This window comes from Calonectris borealis, chromosome 6 (genome assembly GCF_964195595.1).
Source record: "Calonectris borealis chromosome 6, bCalBor7.hap1.2, whole genome shotgun sequence".
NCBI lineage: Eukaryota > Metazoa > Chordata > Aves > Procellariiformes > Procellariidae > Calonectris > Calonectris borealis.
In genome coordinates this window covers 13,612,595-13,631,531 of record NC_134317.1, presented here as the reverse complement: position 1 = coordinate 13,631,531, position 18,937 = coordinate 13,612,595, and the positions used below count along the sequence as shown (strand labels likewise).

General features: G+C 47.9%; 2 protein-coding genes across 9 annotated transcripts in view; both read right to left on the bottom strand.

Moving 5' to 3' along the window:
* Positions 1-10,315, bottom strand: part of CLASP1 (cytoplasmic linker associated protein 1) — a 189,310-nt gene extending 178,995 nt beyond the window's left edge. For 6 of the 8 annotated variants that reach the window (XM_075152887.1, XM_075152882.1, XM_075152883.1 and 3 more), the window contains exon 1: positions 6,465-10,315. The gene's annotated coding sequence lies outside the window, so the exon portion shown is untranslated. Of the gene's footprint in view, positions 1-2,947; positions 3,048-6,464 lie in introns of those variants that run through there. The other 2 variants (XM_075152880.1, XM_075152881.1) reach the window with 2 other exon arrangements.
* A 3,673-nt stretch (positions 10,316-13,988) lies between these two features.
* On the bottom strand, positions 13,989-18,920 carry NIFK (nucleolar protein interacting with the FHA domain of MKI67). The gene is made up of 6 exons (XM_075152878.1): positions 18,756-18,920; positions 18,534-18,659; positions 17,515-17,623; positions 16,593-16,804; positions 15,799-15,879; positions 13,989-14,578 (listed from the first exon to the last, which is right to left on the bottom strand). Exons 1-6 carry the CDS (start codon positions 18,879-18,881, stop codon positions 14,402-14,404), a joined length of 831 nt encoding a protein of 276 aa, XP_075008979.1. The 5' UTR covers positions 18,882-18,920; the 3' UTR covers positions 13,989-14,401.
* Between the last annotated feature and the right edge of the window lie 17 nt (positions 18,921-18,937).

The following is an 18,937-nucleotide window of genomic DNA, read 5'->3' as shown; positions in this document are numbered from 1 at the left end:
TGTATACCATTAAACAGCGGGGTAAAGCTAAGGCTGTTCTGCACAAGACTGGCACAACCATCAACCCTTCATCAAGGAAAGAAGTGAACTCCTTTCCTCACAGTCAGACTGTTACAATTTACTGAAGTCACAGTCTGAACAAATGAATAGACAACAGTCTCTTATTCACTCAGCTAAGACACCTTTATATATTTGCCAGCTTTTTTTTTTCAACGCACTGGCAAGGACCATTCGAAGGTGCACTATCAGAATCCAGGAGGAAGCTTCAATGACAACTGCCAGCCCAGGAGGCATTAACAGCAGCAAGCCTGATCCAGAGGCACGCTGAGATTTCCAGACCTAGTCTAGGCAAGATAATGAGAGACTTGGGGTGACACATGAGCTGGATCCAAAGTCATCCGAGGCCAGAAGGGTATCTGTAATGGCAGTCCACAAGCTTCACATTACTCTCACAAAAATCTGCCTGTATGTTGAAATGGGGAGGTACATGCAGGGGAGGTCATTACTTTATCCATCTGAACATTTTATGTCCAGCCTCTTCCACACTTCTTATAACACAGCATGACCTGCCCCTAACACAAAGGTTGTTGAAGGCAAGATCTAGCTCCTTATCTTGTAACTCATAGAGGTGGTCAGACTTGCTGTCAGCTCTCATCCTCCAATGACCAACAGCCCTGACCAAACTGCCTGACGGACAGGGAAGGATTGACTAACATATGAGAGAAACAGATAAATCATTTCAGTTTGAGTTTTGCTGTTTAAATACCTGGTTTTTGTAACACTTAAGTTGTAGCTCAGATTTAAGATTCCTACAGAACTTCAAAGATGACTGGAGGACTAGCTCATTCGATCGTAGGCGCTCTCTGCCATTGTCCCTCTAGGGAATGTCACATGAACTAGAAAAACATTTCCATCTCACAAGCATGCTGCTGTCTCACTTCTAGCACTGTACGTTATCAGCCAAGTGAAGCAAGGCCAAGTGTTTAACTTCATGGCATTTTTCTTCTTGAAACAGAAACTTTTGAAGCCGTCTGATCAATTTCAAGGACTTCACAGAAATGTTACAGGCTTCAGTGTGAAAAAAATTCCATTTATGTTGGCAGCAATTTTAAAAAAAATGAGACAAGTGTGACTATGAAATACAGAGAGGATCACTCATGGTGTCACAGTTAGTCATTACTCCATCCCTCTCGTAACTTCCAGGCTTCAGTCCCACTAACTGACAGGGTTCAACAGAGAAAACAAGCAAAAACTGGACTTTACCAAGCCCAGGACTGCAACGCAAGGGCTTATTCCACACAGCAAGCCACGCTGCCGTGATAAGGAAGACCCTGAATACGACAGTACTACGGTTCCATCCTGCACTTGGTGTAGTCCTTTGCTCTAATGAGAGCTCACCACTATTGGAAGTTCTCAAACACATCCAGCTGCAGCCCCCTCTCCAGTTGGAAACCTCTTTTAAATCCAGTTCAGAATCCCACACAAAAGCAAACACTTGCACTTCCAATGCCTTTGCAAAATCTAATTTGGGAACTACTGCTCTAAATGGTGGATTTGCATCATCAGGTATCAAGCGACAATACTTTGGTTTATCTTGAACACCACCCAGGTGGCATCAAGAGGAGCATGCAACGGAGATGCAACTGCTCAAAAGATGCAGAGAAACGGTCTGCACTACTGAGCAGCAAAATGGACTCCAATGTAGTTGCCAGAGATGCTGGCAAAAGCACTGGGCTGGAGACCACATTTCTGCCCTACCAACACTGGCTTGGCACATGCTTCGATAACCCTCGTCTCCTTTACTAAACGCTGACTTATGAAGTAAGTTCCTCTGCGAGGGATAGAGAGATCTACTGGTCAGAACAACCCTCACACCTGGGAATTCTCTGCTCTACTCCAGCACAGCCTTCCCATACAACCCTGAGCTTGTCACCCCGCCTCAGTTTCCCACCTTTCTCAAGAAGCTGTGCAGGGGAGTGGGGAAGAAGGCAGCTTTTCCCTTCCTCACAGATATCTGAAAACACATACACTGAAAATACCTTAAGTGTAGCCCACACAGGCCTGTGTAAACACACTGACAAATAACTACATTTTATTTACTCAGACCCAGCATCCCTCCAAAGCATTTCTGCAGGATTTGTCTAATGATCAAATCACCTCTTTGTACAGGTACAAACTTCCAGTCCTCATCCAACTTGCATTAAAGATTTTCATAGAAATAAATTAAGTAAAGCACGACACGTGCACAGAAGACAAAACAAATACAAGAGCTGAATCTACTCAAATCACAAGATGGTTTCAAAAATACAGCAGCCTCAAGACGTTGTCATAATCCCGCACTGTTGAGTGAACGCAAGGCGGCTGCACCTCACCTCCCTTCACTAAGCAAGCGTTTGTACCAGCGCAGACCCTCGCAAGAGGCCTCTGCCCTGCGACGGCCCCAGTACGGCCTCGTCTCCCGCCGCAGGGCTGGCCCCGCGCTGCTGCTGCTGCTGCTCCCGCTCGGCCGGTGCTCGGCGGCCCCGCTCCCCCGGGACGTACCCGCACCGCTGCTGAGCCCGAGGGAGCCGGGGCCGGCCGCCCCCGCGGCTCGCTGACCCCCGCAGCCTCAGCGGCCCCCAAGGGCGGGGAGGCCGAGGGGCGCCTCCGCGCCAGCCGTTAGGCCCTGGCAGCCCCCGCACCCCCCGGCTCCCGCTGCGGCCGTTATGCCGCCGGACCGCCCTCCTCACCCCCTCCAACAAACCACACCGCCGGGCGACCCGGGGCTGCGCTCCAGCCCGGTGCCGCGGGCGGGACGGCCCCGGCGGCGCCCACCCCGCCCCGCTCCCCTCACGGCCGCGCTCCCCGCCGTCACCCAGCGGCGGCACCACACAAAGCCCCCGGCCGCGCTTCCCCCCCTCGCCCGCCCGCCGGCGCAGGGGCCCTCCCCGCCCGGCGCAGGCGTTACCTGTCGGGCGCGGCGCGGGAGGCGGCGGCGGGGCGGGGGCCGGACGGCGCTCAGTGCCGGCGGCGGCGCCCGCTGCGCTGCATGGCTGCGCCCGCCCCGCTGCCACGGAAAGAATGGGAGCCAGCGCGCATGCGCCACCCGCACCCTCTCCGCGCCGGCGCGTCACCGCCCCGCGCCTCTAGAAGGCTCCCGGGCCAGCAGCACGCATGCGCGCAGGGGTGCGCATACACACTCCGCCCCAGCACGTACCATAGAGTGTGCGGGGAAGGCTAGAGAGAACGCGCCTCCCGCGGTTCTCTATGGTAGGTGGGGGGAAGCCCCCCAGCACGGCGGCGGTGAGGTCAGTGTGCGCGATGCGCATGCGCAAGGGCGGCACCTCCCCGCCACGCCCGCCGCCGCCGTTACGGGCGGGCTCGGTCGCCATGGCGACGCCGCCCGCGCGGCGGGAGCCGTTGGGGCCGCCGGGCGGTTTGCAGTGAGAAGGCAGACAGACGTTTTCCCAGGCACAGGAGGGGTAAGGGGAGGCTCAAAACCGAGTCCCGACTGGTTTGCCTCAGCAGGAGGCTTCAGGGAGGACAGGGCTCCCGGCCGGTGGGCCCAGCCTGTGAGCAGCTGAACTGTTCGAGAGGAATTCCTGACACTGGCAGAGAGCCTGGGGGCTAAGTGCTACCGCGTGGACAGAGGCCCGAAGCTGCGTTTCGGTGCATAGCCCCCCCTTTTAATGATTCCCTATTGAGGGAAACAGCGTTTTGTGCAGTCTTAGTCAAAAAGCTGCACTTAAAAGCAACCAATTTTTTCCCCTAAACGGAATGAGTTGCAGTGTTCCTACTATATGACTGAGGTGAAAATAGGAAACAAACGCCCTGTGCATAGGCTCTTTACCAAGCCATGTTTGACCATCTTCTTCCCTAGGATTATGACTGCTGCTCTCGCGTTGGTTGTCAGGAACCTTCCTTTCACCTCAAACATCCCCAGCTGTCCTCATCCTCTGCGCTGCAGAAAGCAGTGGCGCTCCATAAGGTGGTATAACACTGTGGTTTCCAACAAGTACATAGTCTGAGCCATCAAAACAGTCCATATGGAAGAACTGTATGTGGAAGAAACGGTTCCTTTTCAGTCATAACTTCTTGAAATAATAATGCCCTTCGTGGCTCATGGTTTTGGCACAGGAATGGCTTTTGGCAAGCCCCCTCCAAATAATACTAAATTTGCTAATTTGGTTTTTCCCACCATCAGGTTCCAGAGCAATACGTAACTGCTGCTTTGCATGAAGGAATCAGCATAGGTCGAATGTAAAACGTGGAACAGGCTGCACAAATGTCAAGAGAAAGCTGGGGATATTGGTGCTTAAAAGGATGCCAGCTCTGTGTAAGCAGGCAATTACAAACCAGCTTTAGAAATTACCTTGGTTCTCACACTCCAGGCAGTAGCTAATCTCCTGAGAGCCCTAACTGGCTAAGTACTACCCACGGTAGAGGCACAGCGGCTCTGCTTCACCTACTGTGGCTTTCCAGTCCCCACATTACTATCCATGTGTGGTCAGAGAAGGGTCAGCCCCCGTGCTGAGTGCTCTCCCGCCCTAGTTGGGCAGTTCTGCAACCAGGACTCCAGTCATGTGCCCTTCTCTCGTTTTGCAGTCTCCTAACAGCAGCTGATGACAGGGTAGGATCGTCGGTAGACTAATAAAGCACCGATCGTTCCAGTTCAGCTGAATTTCTTAGAACTATAGGCAAAGTTTTCTTGGGGACTCTAGATAGTTCCCTCTCTGCTACCTAAAATACCATCACATTCTGTTTTGAGCAAGAAAATGAGATAAAAATTGATCAAATAGTTCTAAGTTAACTGAATTATGATAAGCAATATTTCATTTAGCTTTAGTAAGAAATCAGTATTTGTGTATCACACATTTGCTGTGAATTCATTCTCTTAAGTGTTACAATAAAGAGGCCTTTGCCTTGGAAATATCCCACTACTGCTTTCTGGTTTGATTAGGTATTTGGCCTTTTTTTCATAGATTCTCACTTCTGGCGATTTTAGGGTCACTGTTTGGCAGTCTAAAGCTTCATAAAGAAATGCTGAGAGATGCAGTTGGCTTGGTTTTTAAGTACCTTTTTCCCCCCTCCTAGATAAAACTTGCATAGAAAATACAATTTTTCTTTTCTCTTTTGTTGCAAGACTTCAGGTGACAACTGCATGAAATTTCAAAGCTTCCTCACTGTGAAATTAACAGACAGACTGCAGACACAGTCTTTGTGTTTTCTTCACATTTTTATTATAAAACAGCTAGAGTCTCTGCAAAGAAATAAATTTCTCTGTCATTTAATGGGCTCTAATATTTTGGGTTTTTTTCTGTTACTACATGACCATTTCCTTGGCTCCCTGCAGAGACTTTTAGAACAGTTTACGCCTATATTTTTAAGATAACCAAATTGTTCCATGAGCAGCAGCACTAATCATGCCTGTCTTCCTACAGCTCTGTGTTCCTTGTCCCTCTAATCCGCCCTGCTACCTCAGCAGCCCTACCTTCCCATGCGTGTCCTGTGACACTTCCCTCTAAGGAGACACACGCAGCGCGAGGTGCGGTTAGTCCAGGGCTGTATACCTGTGCAGATCGACTGGCAGGCTGCTGCCAGAGGAACCACACCATGCCCGAGCTCCCTCCTGCCTTTCCCTGAGGCTGACAATGATTATTTCTCTCCTCCAGTTCTCATGAAACTTGAGATTCTCTCCTCCTCCCTAAATGTTGAGAAGCAAAAAAGGAGGGGGGTAGCCTGACAGCTGAATAGCAGCAGACAGACAGATTGATCACATAAGCCTCATTTTCATTAGGAAGAGAAGTCTAAAATACATTGTAACCTGCAGGTTTTCTTCAAACTTTTTAAAAGTAGTCAGTGAAGGCACTGTTCTGATTCTTGCCCTATATCGCTACTGCATATAGTATTGCACTGCATCACACACTATATTGCACACTTCATCCTGCTTTCTCTAACAGAACACTGTCCTTTTCATGGAGATTTTTTTTTTTTAGCTTTTAGAGGCTCACAGCATCTCAGTATTCTTTAATTCTGCTCAGAGGAGGCTCTAGATTATGCTGTGCAGTCCATCAACTTTCACAGGGACATCAACCAGCATTAGTTCTAGCACCATCTATGAGAGCCTGTGCGTCCATTGCCTGTGACGGTTCACAATGGAAACCCATCACAAAGGCATGCTGGGACACCCCAAGGGCAACCAGATCGAAGTTTCCGGATGGAATCCGATCTGCATGGATACCTCAGCTCCTCCACAGTTATTGTTAGGTAATGACCGTGGTATTTCTACCCAGTCCTTGGGGTTCATCCTGGGGTGCAGGAAGGACTCTCCAAATGAAGGAAACAGCAGTAACTACTGGAGGAGCTGCTACGATCACCCGCGAGTGCTTGACGAGGACTTCACCATCAGTGGTTTAACAGCAGGCATTTCGCATTACCCTTATAAATAACGTACCTAAATAAAGGTACTTTCTGCATTTACTTACCTATCTCACACGCGGATCTCTAGCACAGACAGACTAGTGCAGCAGAAGGGTAGGAACAGCTGTCTCCTGAGAGAAGATACTGTTCCCAGTGAAGCAGCACGTATCTCTCCAGTCAGTTCACCTGCAAAGTACACTCTTCCCCGCTTGTTGAGAAAGGTCTGGTTCGTCATGAGTAGGAGGTGTGTGCCTATACACGTGCAACATAAAGCACAGTCCATTTGCAAGATGAAATAGGAGATCAACTTATGGACATCTGCAGTGAGGACACAGAAAGCTGTAAGTAAGGGCAAAGTAAAGCCAGAAAGCTTTTTTAAAATAAAGGAACATATGGATATTCTAGCTTTCATTTACCAACACTGCTCTTTCAAACAAAAACGCATCAATAAAACAGAACTAGTGGGAAGCAGAGGGATGGATTGGGAGGGAGAGAGGCTCTATTTCAGCAGAAACACTGACTATACCCGAGTGACCTGCTCTTCCCCTTTCCTCCAGGGCCCTTTTGCACCATGTCTGCTCAGGAATCTGAGGGCCGAGTGCTCCAAGGTAAAATGTATTCATTTACAAATGACAGTATGATGATGCAGTTGCCCATGACAGCAGAGGATAGCAGCGTCAAAGCCTGGCTGTCCCTGGGTTGCTTCCCGAGAGTTGAGCACGCTGCCATGCAGACTTAGAAAGCCACATTTCCTTCATGTGCTGTCCCAACTTGACTTACTTGTACGGCTGAGGGGGAGAACAACTTCACTTGACTCAATGTAACACTGCATCTCTCCCTTTACCATCTCCTGGCACTCACATCTCCTGCACACATCACCTGGACAGACTTGTGCAGTGCGAAGGAGAAGGCTGGATTGCTCCTGGCACAAAGATAAATAACATGGGCCAACAGGAGGTGAAGCCCAAGTACCCAGCTTGTGAGTGCTGCTGATCCCGCCCTGGCACGGGCTCCCTGTGTGACTCCCCTCCTCTACCCCCGCTTACCTTACCTGTGAAACAGGGAACGAACCCCTTGTCCATACTGCGTGAGAACAAACACTTGAAACAGGGAAAGCACTAGCTACTTTGCATGAACATTAAGTTTAATAATTCCTCATTCCCTCCTTTGCACATGACAGTTGTCACAGCCCTGCATTCGAGTACTTTCAGCTCAGACAATATGCTCCTGCACTGCTATCCTTAATTGGTACTTCCCTGCCAAGCCTCAGCATTTTGTATCAGGCTGCTTCCACGTGAGAGCTGCCACAAACAAAGCAGCCCACTGACCCACTTAACTCCCACGTGAAGGCACATGAAGCTTCGCTTCAGTCATCAAACAGAAAAGAAAATGCGAGAGCAGAAAGTTTTGATTAAAGGGAAGTGAGCAAATGGCTTCAAGGCTCATCGTGTGCACATGGGCACATCTGCATGTGTTCACTCCTTGCAGAAATCTGGCCACCCAGGAGGAAACATCACATACAAAGCAGGTAGTCCTCATGCAGTGGGAATTGGGTTTGATTCAAGATTTCCCGTTGGCATGAAGGTCCTGTGAGCCATGCAACATCCCCAGGGGCCTCTTCCTCTGACCTGGAGTGACTGCCTCCAGCGCGGCAGGGGACAGTTCATTCTCCCTGGCCAAAACATCAAGGAAGGTACCAATTAGTGTTAATTGTGGCATTCTTTGTTTCGTGACTGGAGTCTGAGCTGAAACCCCCCAAAACTGAAGACAAGCTACTGGCAACAGCTTTCCACCCTTTCTGACCCGAGCCAGATTTAATGCAGTAGCCTAGAAGAAGGTCTCTAGTCTTAACAAGGCATAGGCACGAGGTCTCATATTTGCATCGGAGACCATATTTTTCCTGGCTGCCCTCAGGCCTCTGGGAAGAGACATTTACAGGTCAAACTAACAGGAGTCCTATTTTTGTCTTGCACTTAAATGTACATTAAACAACATTTCAGCCCCATTTCCTCTTCCCTCATAATTCCCCATTTACACTCTTACAGATGGATTTACCTCTTCCTGTGCTTGTCCTCTACAGTCATCTGCTGGTGTTATTTTATCTTTTTTCCACCGCCCAAGCACTTACAGTTATGCTCATATCTCCTTTTTTATACTTGCACATCACACATGCACATACCTTAGCAGCATGGATTCTTTTAATCTTTGAAAAACATTTCCTTTTTATCCTCACACAAATATTAAGCCAACTGGAAAGTGACACATCGAGGTTAGGAATGCAGTCTGCTCCTGACAAGAAAAAAATGCTGAGCTTTGCAAGAGAGGCTAAGTGGATTAAGATCCTTTTTAAAGATTAGGTCACCCTTCACCCCAAATGCAGATTTCTACTGAAATTAATGGAAGCTCTTGCAAAATGCAACGGGAGAGCTGACATTGAACAGCAACACAGCAAACATACCGGCAGCACGCTCAAAACCAATTGTCCAAATCACTGACTCCAAATTATTCTTAACAACCGACTGAAGAAGCTATACTACATATTAACACGGCAGGATTTCATCTTGTAAAATGATGAGCTGATGGGCGAAAAAAGCCGAGCTAGTAGTTCCCAGGATAAAAACTTGGCCTGTGATTCATCTTATGTGGCTGCATTGACATCATGCCAACGGACAGGTTTGCCTTAGGAAAATCCGTCCTGCCTCTGAAAGCAGTCCTTTGCACTTGCACAGCTCCTGCCAGCCCAGTCACAAAGCTCTGGTAGCTCCAGCAGCTCCAAACCTGGAGTTTGTTTTTTAGGATACAATTCAATAGAATGCACTTTAAGCACTGCCCAGCTAATACACCACAAACATCATGTCTTTGTGTGGGATAGCTGAGGGAAACGCCTTGTAGATTTGTCTTACATTTCCTCTGCCCATCCCTTCTGGGCAGATGAACCCAGCCCTTCTAACAGGCAGACCCGCAAATGCAGCCCAGCACCTGAAAGTCATACTGGATCCCTTCCAGCTTTCACATCAACAGAAATAAAAATCCTGCAGGTGACAAAGCAGCTGTGCTGCTGCTGCTGCGCAGCCGGCACAGACCCCTGCTCGCTCCCCACCACGAGACTGCCTTCTGCAGGGCGTGCTGGCGAGAAACTAACTCTGAGTACTCCCAGCAAGCAAGACAGAGAGGCAAGGTACTGCCTTCACTCTCAGAATGGTGCAACACTTCCAGCCTTGCGAAGCCACCCTGACAAAAGTAACTCCACTTCCCTGCTCCTTTTAAAGAAACCAAAACACATGCAAGATGGGGGTTTGTGCAAGCACTTGCGGAACCTGGCAGCAATGCCACACCGCAGGGCAAGCAGCCTGATTTCCAGGTCTGTGTCGGCTCACCAAGCCCTCCTCTCAGTCAGCACTGGAAAAACGCACAGAAAAAACCAGGGCTTTCCAAAACCACTATCCTAAAAACCAGTTTTATTTGTTTTTCTCCTTCCTGCTCTTTAAAACAACAAGTTACAAATCCAGGCCAGGCCCTAGACTCCACGTGATGGGTCAAGTGCGGGGTCAAATGTGCGGCCACAGAATGGAGATGACCCCAGTGCCCACGGCTCACTGCAGACACCCACCTCACTGTCTCAAAGTCCTGCAGCATTCGTCCTCACAGTCCTGCCTGCTCTCTTCAACACCACATTTGAAGACAATTATAAACCAGCATTTTTTCCCTGATCAGAGCCAACCAAGACTTGTGTAGGAGCTTCTCTGCAACTTATCCTTTGCCAGTGCCGGAGATCCACATAGTTACTGGCCACAGACACTCAGGTGTGTAAATAGTCCAAGCCTCCCAGGACAGCCAGCATCTCTGTCCCTGCCATATGCTTCATTAATGCTGGGTGGGAGAAGTAATGAGAGGCCTTGCTGCACCCTGCATGGGAGAAAATTGTGGCAAGAGCAAGCATCACTTGCCCAGCCTGCTCTCCTCCTCCACACAGGGTTCATGAGCGAGCACTAGCACTTGGACCATGGTTTGCAGCACACTCCTGACGCACTGTGCAGCCTGGGCATCCCACAGCACATCTATCAGGCGAAACAAATAAGAAAAAAATCAAACTGCATCTTCAATTTCGAGCAGTCTAACGCTACCAAATTCACCAACGCCTTTTTCTCTAGAGGTGAGCATTGGCTTCATCGTTCCTTTCTCCCCTCTATTTTGCAGCCAATTCTGCTCTTCTTGCCCCTCCCCCCATCCCATTCCTCTTTTACTTCCAGTGTTTCATGTGCTGGGAAATGCTGTGCACTCCTAAGCCCAGCACCCCTTCCTGTAAAACAGAGAAATCAGAATAAACGAGTGTAAATTAGCAGACTTGGCTAGCACCTAAGCGTTTCTGAAGCTTGAAAACGGTACTACATACACAGGTATGTAGTAAACTAGCTCCACAGTCATTCATTACAGAAGGGCAGACAGCTTGCAAGTTATGCCTTGAAACCAAAGCCCCTAGCATCCCAGTAAACTTGAAACTCCCAGCATCCCAGTAAAAACAACTCACAGCCTGCCCTAAAACCAGTGGCCAGGAGGTTTGTGTTTGTCCAGGATGAACAAACGACTGGAGAGCTGAAAAATAAAAACCCGTGCAAGGACTGAGGCATAACTCATGACACAGCACATCTGTCCACTTGCTACGGAAACTATGTTTGGTAAGTATCAGGTGTCTGAATCTCTGCTTATGTACATCTCCCAGGACAGCAGTATATTAATAACACAGGCAGCCTAAAAACAGAAACTGTCACCAAGAAAAGCTACCCCTCTGCTGAGAGTTCCTTGCTGTAGCCCGGGTATTGTTGTTGTGCTTTACTCAAACAGCACAGAATTTTGTTTCCTTGCTTTTCAGATTTGCCATTTAAGCTGATGTCAATTGAAGGAAGACCAATAAACAAAAGGAAGGGAAAGGAAAATTACAGCAGGAAGCAAACCTTATTGTAAGCACAGCTTTCTTCAACGTCCTCCCATCAAGGCTCGCGCAGCCATGCGAATATGGAGAGCGAGCAGCAACCAGGGTGCCAGCTTAAAGGCACAAACCTTTTCAAGAGATCTGCAGAAGCATAAATCCCTGGAAGCTCGTGTAGCTGGAGAGGATAGCCCAGGCACGGCAAGCAGGATGAAAAGAAGCCACAGAGTCAAACATGCAAGAAAGCAGCAAGCAGACACAGGCTTCCAGGCAGGGGCAGAACACTGGCCACGGAGAGAAGCATGGACGGTAGAAGCAGAGTAGGAAGAAAGCAACTCCAGGTTCACAATGCAGGCCAAGGGGTTGGAATGGGAAGCACAGGAAGGGAGCTGCTCAAGCTCCAGTGAACACGGAACTGCACTGGATAAGTTACTCTAGCTAAACTAAGTTTTCTTCAGAGCAGCTTTAACTCGACAGCCTTGGAAGGATTATTTGTGGCAGCACCAAAGAAATGGGCATATTTGATTAAGATCCATACCAGCTTTCTCCCGTATTGTTAAATTGTGTTAGAGGTGAGTTAGTCACACCAATGCAGCCAGTCACTGCAAACTGCCTGGACTAGACAGGTTTCTTTATAAATCCGGGAGCTAATTTCCCAGGAAACCTTGTGCTGCGTTTGTCAGAGGGCAGCGAGTGCCCACGCAACTGAAATGTGCTGCCCCCCGGTGTCAGACTGCGCCCAGGAGCCTCAGCTCCAGACAGGAGAAAGCGCAGCCGCATTTCTAGTTCATCTTAACCCAACAGCCATCTTTATTTGCACAACACAAAGTTAGGAATACGAATCTTAAAAGAAAACTGTCCATTCGGGGCAGATGCATTTTGCTCCTTTTCTGCTGCTCTCTGCTGTATGAAGTCGAGGTAGAAAAGTTTTTTCAGAGCTGCATGTCAGTTAGTAACAGATAAGCAATTTCTGCCAATCACCCCGATCACATTAGTCTCAAACCTTAGCTAAGGACGTGTTTTCCATGGGTTTGAGGTGCCTGTTTCACATCAATGCACAGAGAAGAAACAATGCACAGAGAAGAAAGCCTGCAGATGTATGCAGCAACACTGCTACTAAACGGGAAGGACTGTCAGTGACCATCGGGCTGGTCAACAGACTTCCCTAGCACGCCTAAGATGACAAGCATTTGATATAAAGACACACTCATCCAAGTGGCTTCCCCGACAGTTTAGAGCGACAAAGGAGAATGATCTAATTTGAGTCACCGAGAGAATGTCATTACGATCACATGATTATTCAAGTGATCAGGCCAGATAGGACAGAATTAGCCAGGCCAATGGTTCAGATTTCTTCTCCTCTGCCAGGAGTCCGAGTCTTAAAATAGCCAAGGAATTAGTGCCAGCCACCTACCCGAGCAGCCGGTTATTATCACCTGGGCTTTCCTCTGAAATCTTCTGCCAAGCCTGACCTACAGCCAACAGCAGGAGAGAGTGTTTCATCTCGGACAATAAAAGATCAAGGCTAAATACTTGCCACAAAACCCAAACCGGAATTTCTGCAGGTCTCAGCTTTGCAATAAAATCCAAATTCTAATTGCACAGTCAAACTGCATCTTCAAACAGGACTGGATATCTGCAGTCAGCTATGACAGGTTACGTTGGAACAAGAATAAATCTTGATGCACAACAAAAAGCTACACTCAATTCTCTGAACTCGTAGTGCTGGTGACAAAACCCTGCCCTCTCATTCCTGGTTCACCCACCCAGAGGCTTATTACAATACCGCGATGTGTTTGTCATCCCCTGAAGCAGAAGATACCCTTGTCTCACTCAGGTGGTAAAACTAAAATACAGCGACAACATGCTGCAGGGCCCAAAGGACAACAGAACTCCTAATCCAACCCAGACTGCGCTGACTATCGATGCACCTTCTCAAAGAGCCTTGCTCACTCTAGAACAGCTGTACATAAGCTAGTTGTCACCATTTGCTCCTCTCCACAGTTCAGCAAGAAGTCCCTCTAAAAGCAGCCACGCTTTGCAGGTTCTTGAACATTTTCTGAACCAGGCCACAGCAGGTTTATGGTACAGAAAACACCAGAGAATGAGCAAGTTACCTTTGCCTGGTCAGCCCACAGGTAAGCAGCACATCAGTACATGCACGCCGGGACCTCTGCAGTGCGAAATGCCTTTTACACGCGTGCGTGAGGAATGAAAGTGTAGCTGTGACTCTGGCTAAGCCACCAGCCAACAGAACAGCCACCCTACATCCTCCACAGTAGGGTACACTCAAACACAAATCTTCTGCCTGCACAGGGAAAGGAATGAACCTTGAATGTGAGTGACTTCAGCCATCTTCCTCTGACTCTTACCACCTTCCTAATCCAAGTTCTCCGCCACCACTCCACATCCTGGCAAAGGCCGAGTCTCCCAGGCACTGCTGGAAGCAGGGTTGAAAGGCACTGGCTTTCTCAGGAGCGTGGTATTCTGCCTCTGCCCTGGACGGTACAGGCAAATCTTCACTGATCGCAAACAGGAGATGAAATTCAAGGTACGTCTTCCTTGGGGAAAAAATCCCTCACCCTCTATTTCTGTAACTATGTGAGAACTCGCATGAAACACAGACATTCAGTTAAACAGAAGAAGCACTACCAAGAGCCAACACAGTTGAAAAATGTTTTGTTTTTTTTTTTTTTATAACCCATCATTAATTATAAATGTAATACAGCCCGGATCAGCAAGTTCTGAATGGACAGCCTCAAACTTTCTTTCAAAACAGTCAGCACTAGAGACAAGTTACAGAATTAACTGAAGGTTCTGGCACGACTGTAGGTGTGTCACAGCACAGGCACATGTGAGCACAAAGTCAAGAATATCTTCAAAGACAGAGAAGGCTGTAGGTCCCCTGATGGCTAAACAGGAGGGGGAGGATTTGCGCATAGATTCCTTGCGTAGGAAAGACTGAAACAGTTTAGTCAAGACGAACCGAGCCAGGGCAGCAGAATCACTAGAAGCTCCACCTTGCCAGTTTTTGAGTTGAGGCAAAACATGGCTACAGCCATCAAAATTTTAAGTCTATTTCTGTTTCTTCAGGTTTGGTCTTTTTCTTGGCTGCTTCTTTGGTCGCTGCACAGCATTCTTAACGCTGGCAGGGGGCAGTCTGAGAGTTATCTCATTGTCCTCTGCGTCACCATCTGCCTGAGAAGCTTTCCGGCGCTCGAGCACTGTTGGAGTACAGACTGGAGTAGGATCCTGAAGAGATCAGAAAAACACGATTCATTGCAAAGCATCTGCCAGAGAAAGTTGTCACTGCCTCTGCGGTACCACAAGGCACCTCAGTCCAGCTCTCCTTCAGAACTTCCACTTGTTAGGGAAAATAGTTTTCTTTGTATAACTAGCTATTTTTGTAGACAGTATTTCTTCAGACAAAAGTGCCATCTTCAAAAAAGTATATATGAAAGGCAAATGTAAATTAATTCACATTTTGTAACATGTCATTATGCACATTTGCTTTCTAAACTTTGTATTTCTTGACTCAAAGCACTAAGAAAGCCAAGAGGAAAAGAATCAGGAAAAAAAAAAAGGTGTATTTGAGACTGCCATACAGAAACGTCACATTCAAGCCCACAGCAGAGCTGAAACGTCCCAGCTTCATTATCTCAGTAAGTTCTCGGACTCAGTTGACTGAATGTATGAGTTATCCTGTCTTCCTCACAACCAGCCCTGTCCCAATTATCACAAGTAAATCCAGTAACATTAAAAAAAACCAAAACCAAACTCACAACAGTGATGAAACAAAACAGAAATATTAATACCTGACAGACTTTTCAGACTGTCAGCATCCCAAATCTCAGTCCTGATGACCCAAGCTTTCCTTTCACCCTACTGCTAGTTCTAGCTGGCATTAGTTTTCAAAATACTGGAGTACCACGCCTGGAGAGCACAAGAGAGGAGGGACAGTATAGTATGTAAATGGGGACAGACAGCACTAGACTGTATTAACGGTTCAACTTCCTTTTTGTCAGAACAGGCTGGTATTATAATGTAGCACAGACCAACAGAAGGATGCCAGCAAGGAGATCATTTTGTACCAGTTTAAAGCACAGATGTAGGTGTTGTATAGGTGACTGTCCCCAGCACCCTGCGTTTCTCCTGCCTCATGTTAGTGCTGAATAGCAGAGCCTGACAGCAGACACACCGCTGCCTGGACGCACCTGGGGACAAGCACTGCTAGTTACAACACGCTGAGCAGACGCCTTTGCTGCTAAATACTCCCACAGGAGAAAGAACTGAGAGGATCCAACCACCCTCCCCCGTTCAAGAGTGTTAATCCATCTCAAAGGAGCTACCTTTGGCACAAAAATATCTCAAGCAAATACTATCCAGGATTCCAGGTGCTGAAATTAATACGAAGAAACCAGCTGCAGACCTGAAACATCTGCCCCAGTGCCACCAGGACTGTTTGGTCTTACCTGGCTGCTCAAAGAAATATTCAGTTTTGACTTCTTGGATGTTTTAACTTTTTTTCTCTTTATGGAAAGCTCCTGTGCAGCCTAGGAAGCAAGACAGATCAGGTGGATCACTACAAACTTCCTTGCATGAAGATGCAAACAGTCACTTAACAGCCTGTAGGTTTCTTTGCTTTATAACTACGAAATCTTTGCTAGAGCAATTAGGTTTGAATTAATAAAAATGACTTACAGTGCCACAGAGGTGGTCTGGTTTGAACAAAAACACCCAAAGCAACGTAAGAAAAGCTGCTAGTGTGTGTTTTAAAAAAAATACTGCATTAAACGGTATTGCTTAAAATTCAAATACTTCACCCAAGCACTCTGCAAATGAGCAATACGTTTGGTTAGCTTAGGCAAGGTCTAGGGATGGAAGCTCTAGACTTGGGACCTGCCTTCAAACACCCACCCTGCCAAAGCCCCCCGTAGGGCTTGGGAAAAGCCCTGTCGCTCTTCTGCGATCTACAGACAAATATGAAAACCACAGGATATCCAACTGTGCATACTAACAGAAGAAAAGGAACGTCTTCCCTTTGCTGTTACTTATTTACTTCTCTAAAGGCAAACCCACACGTACGTATAGTACAACCCAGCAATAGCACAACGCTATTTTCCAGGAGCTTCTATATGCAAGCAAGTCTCCCTGGTGCTCCAGCTCTTCTACCAGTTCCACACAAAACACATGATTTTCTTGTATTTAGCGCAACTTTAGAAACATATTTTGCATAAAACACTCATCGAAACGATGCCAAACTTACAAATCCTGGGAAGTCATAATCGAGCCCCTTTTCAGCCAGCCTCTTCCGTAAAAGTTTCTCCTTTCGTAGCAGTCGCTTTGTCATCTTTGCCTTCTGAACGAGTGAACGTATCTTATTGTACCGCCTGACCGCTGGCTGAGAAGGCTTCAGAAATATTTTGTTACTGTTTTTGAAGAGGTTTTCATGGACCCTTTCAGGAGATATGAACTGACCTGTATCATAAACATATGACATCAAGTTATAGCAGAGCTACTCTTCTCACCAAATGTACTCATATAACGCTACTCAGCTCTCGTTATAACATTACCCACTGCTACGGCAGCGCAATAGTACAGCATTTTATGAACGGAGAAAATGAAAAGTAACGAAATACTCATTAGCAAGAGAATGATAATGGATGGATGGAACAAAAGAACACTTTTTCAGTTTCACCCAGAAAACAGTCAGAGAAACTTTTTTTTTCAGAAGTTGATGCATATATAGCTCATAATCCTTTACAAAGCAAGTGTTGCTATCACCATGTCCGAGGAACTTGCTAATTTCATTAATCTTTTAATCAAAAAAGCCCCTTACGTCTAACTATACAGACAACAGCTGCAACAGTTACAAATGACAAAGAATTTCCACATTAAAGGAACTGTCTCCACAGCAAACCCCACTGCTCCCTGAGATTTCATGGTACGCGATTGCACAGTGAGCATCACCAGCCTAGAGAAAAAAACAGTCGTAGTGACCAAAAGGCTACTGAGGGTGTTCTTTACACATGAAGAAAAGGAAGAAAAGCTCAGCCCCACAGAAAATCCTTCTGGATCAAAACTTCGTAAAAACCCCTAAGATTCTCCAAACAGTCCAAAAAAAATAACACAAATAACTATGAATTTCCTTTGCACGTTAGACGACTTACACTTCAGCTTATACTTACACTTTAGTAGTCTTTCAGAAAACAGGTAGTTGTTCATTGTGTCTGCAACAATCTTAGCCACGTCATCGGACTCAAACTCTATAAACCCGTAGCCTTTGCTAGCGCCAGTCTGCAAGCAATGACAGAAAGAAAACTGAAACAATGCTTCGATACCTGAAGAACTATATTAAATTATTTTACGCTTCCAAAGTCACAGCCATTCTCAGTTAAACACAAGTAATTTTATAAAGTTCAGTGAAATCATGAAAAGCACCAGATTTAGTCCTAAATTGGTATGACATTATTAATATTTATTTGCATATGAAACAAACTGCTCACCAATACCTATTTGTTAAAAAAAAACGCTGCCCTGCATTGCTGTTGTTCTGCTGTTGTTACCAACCTTATATAGCAATATTATAACGCAATGATAAATCAAGAAATGAGAAGAAGTTAAATTTATTGAGAACAAAGCAACAAGAAAGCTAAAACAGAGTCTTTTCCATGACATTTCACGTTCTACCTTGAATTAGTGTATTCGGGCAACATTCTCAAATAAGTGTATTTACTTATGGAAAAGAAGGGGCTACATTAACCGTCGCTGAAATTGCCTATTTGCAGTCCAGAGACAATGCCTCGTGTGCTGTCTACCAGCCTGATACTCGTTTTGGAGATACTATTTTTAAGACATGCAATTAAGCACGGTGCCCCCCCTCTGCCCACTCATGAAACTGCAACGGAGTTTTCCACGTGGCGCGCACCGAGGGCAGAGCACCGGGCAGGCGGGAACGATACGCGGAGCTGCCGAGGACACCTCAGAACGGAGCTGACTCGGTTCATTCCCAAACCGCAGCCGGTGCCAGTAAAGAGTCCCAGAGGCTCAAAGCCAGCGCAGCGCCCAGCCTACGGCAGTCGGTGCGAAGGCGCTGCCGTATCTCAGGCACCTCACGGGCAGCGACGGCGGCAAGGCAAACCGGCCAGTTCAGAAGCGCCCGGGCCTCTCGGCGCGGGGCGGAGACCCGGGCGGCGCGGTGCTTTACCTTCTTACTCCTCGAGAGCCGGAGTCGCGTCACCGTCCCGAACTGCTCGAAGTACTCGTGGATCTGCGGCTCGCAGAGCCCCCGCGGGAGGTGCCCCACGTACACCACGCCCGGCGTCAGCTCCTCCTGCGGGCACAGAGCAGCGTCAGGACAGGCCGGGCCGGGCCGGGCCGGGCCGGGCCGGGCCAGACCGCCCCAGCCCCGCGACAGGGCCGTGCTCACCTTGGCCGCCCGCTTGCTGCGGACCCGCTGCACCTTCTGCTGGAACTCGCGCTGCAGCCGCGGCTCCAAGGCCAGGAACGACGCCGGCGCGGCCGCCTCCGCCGATACGGCCTCAGCCGCCGCCATGCTGCGCTCCCCGCCGCCACCGGAAGCGCGTCACGCCCCTCGCACGCGGTGTCGCG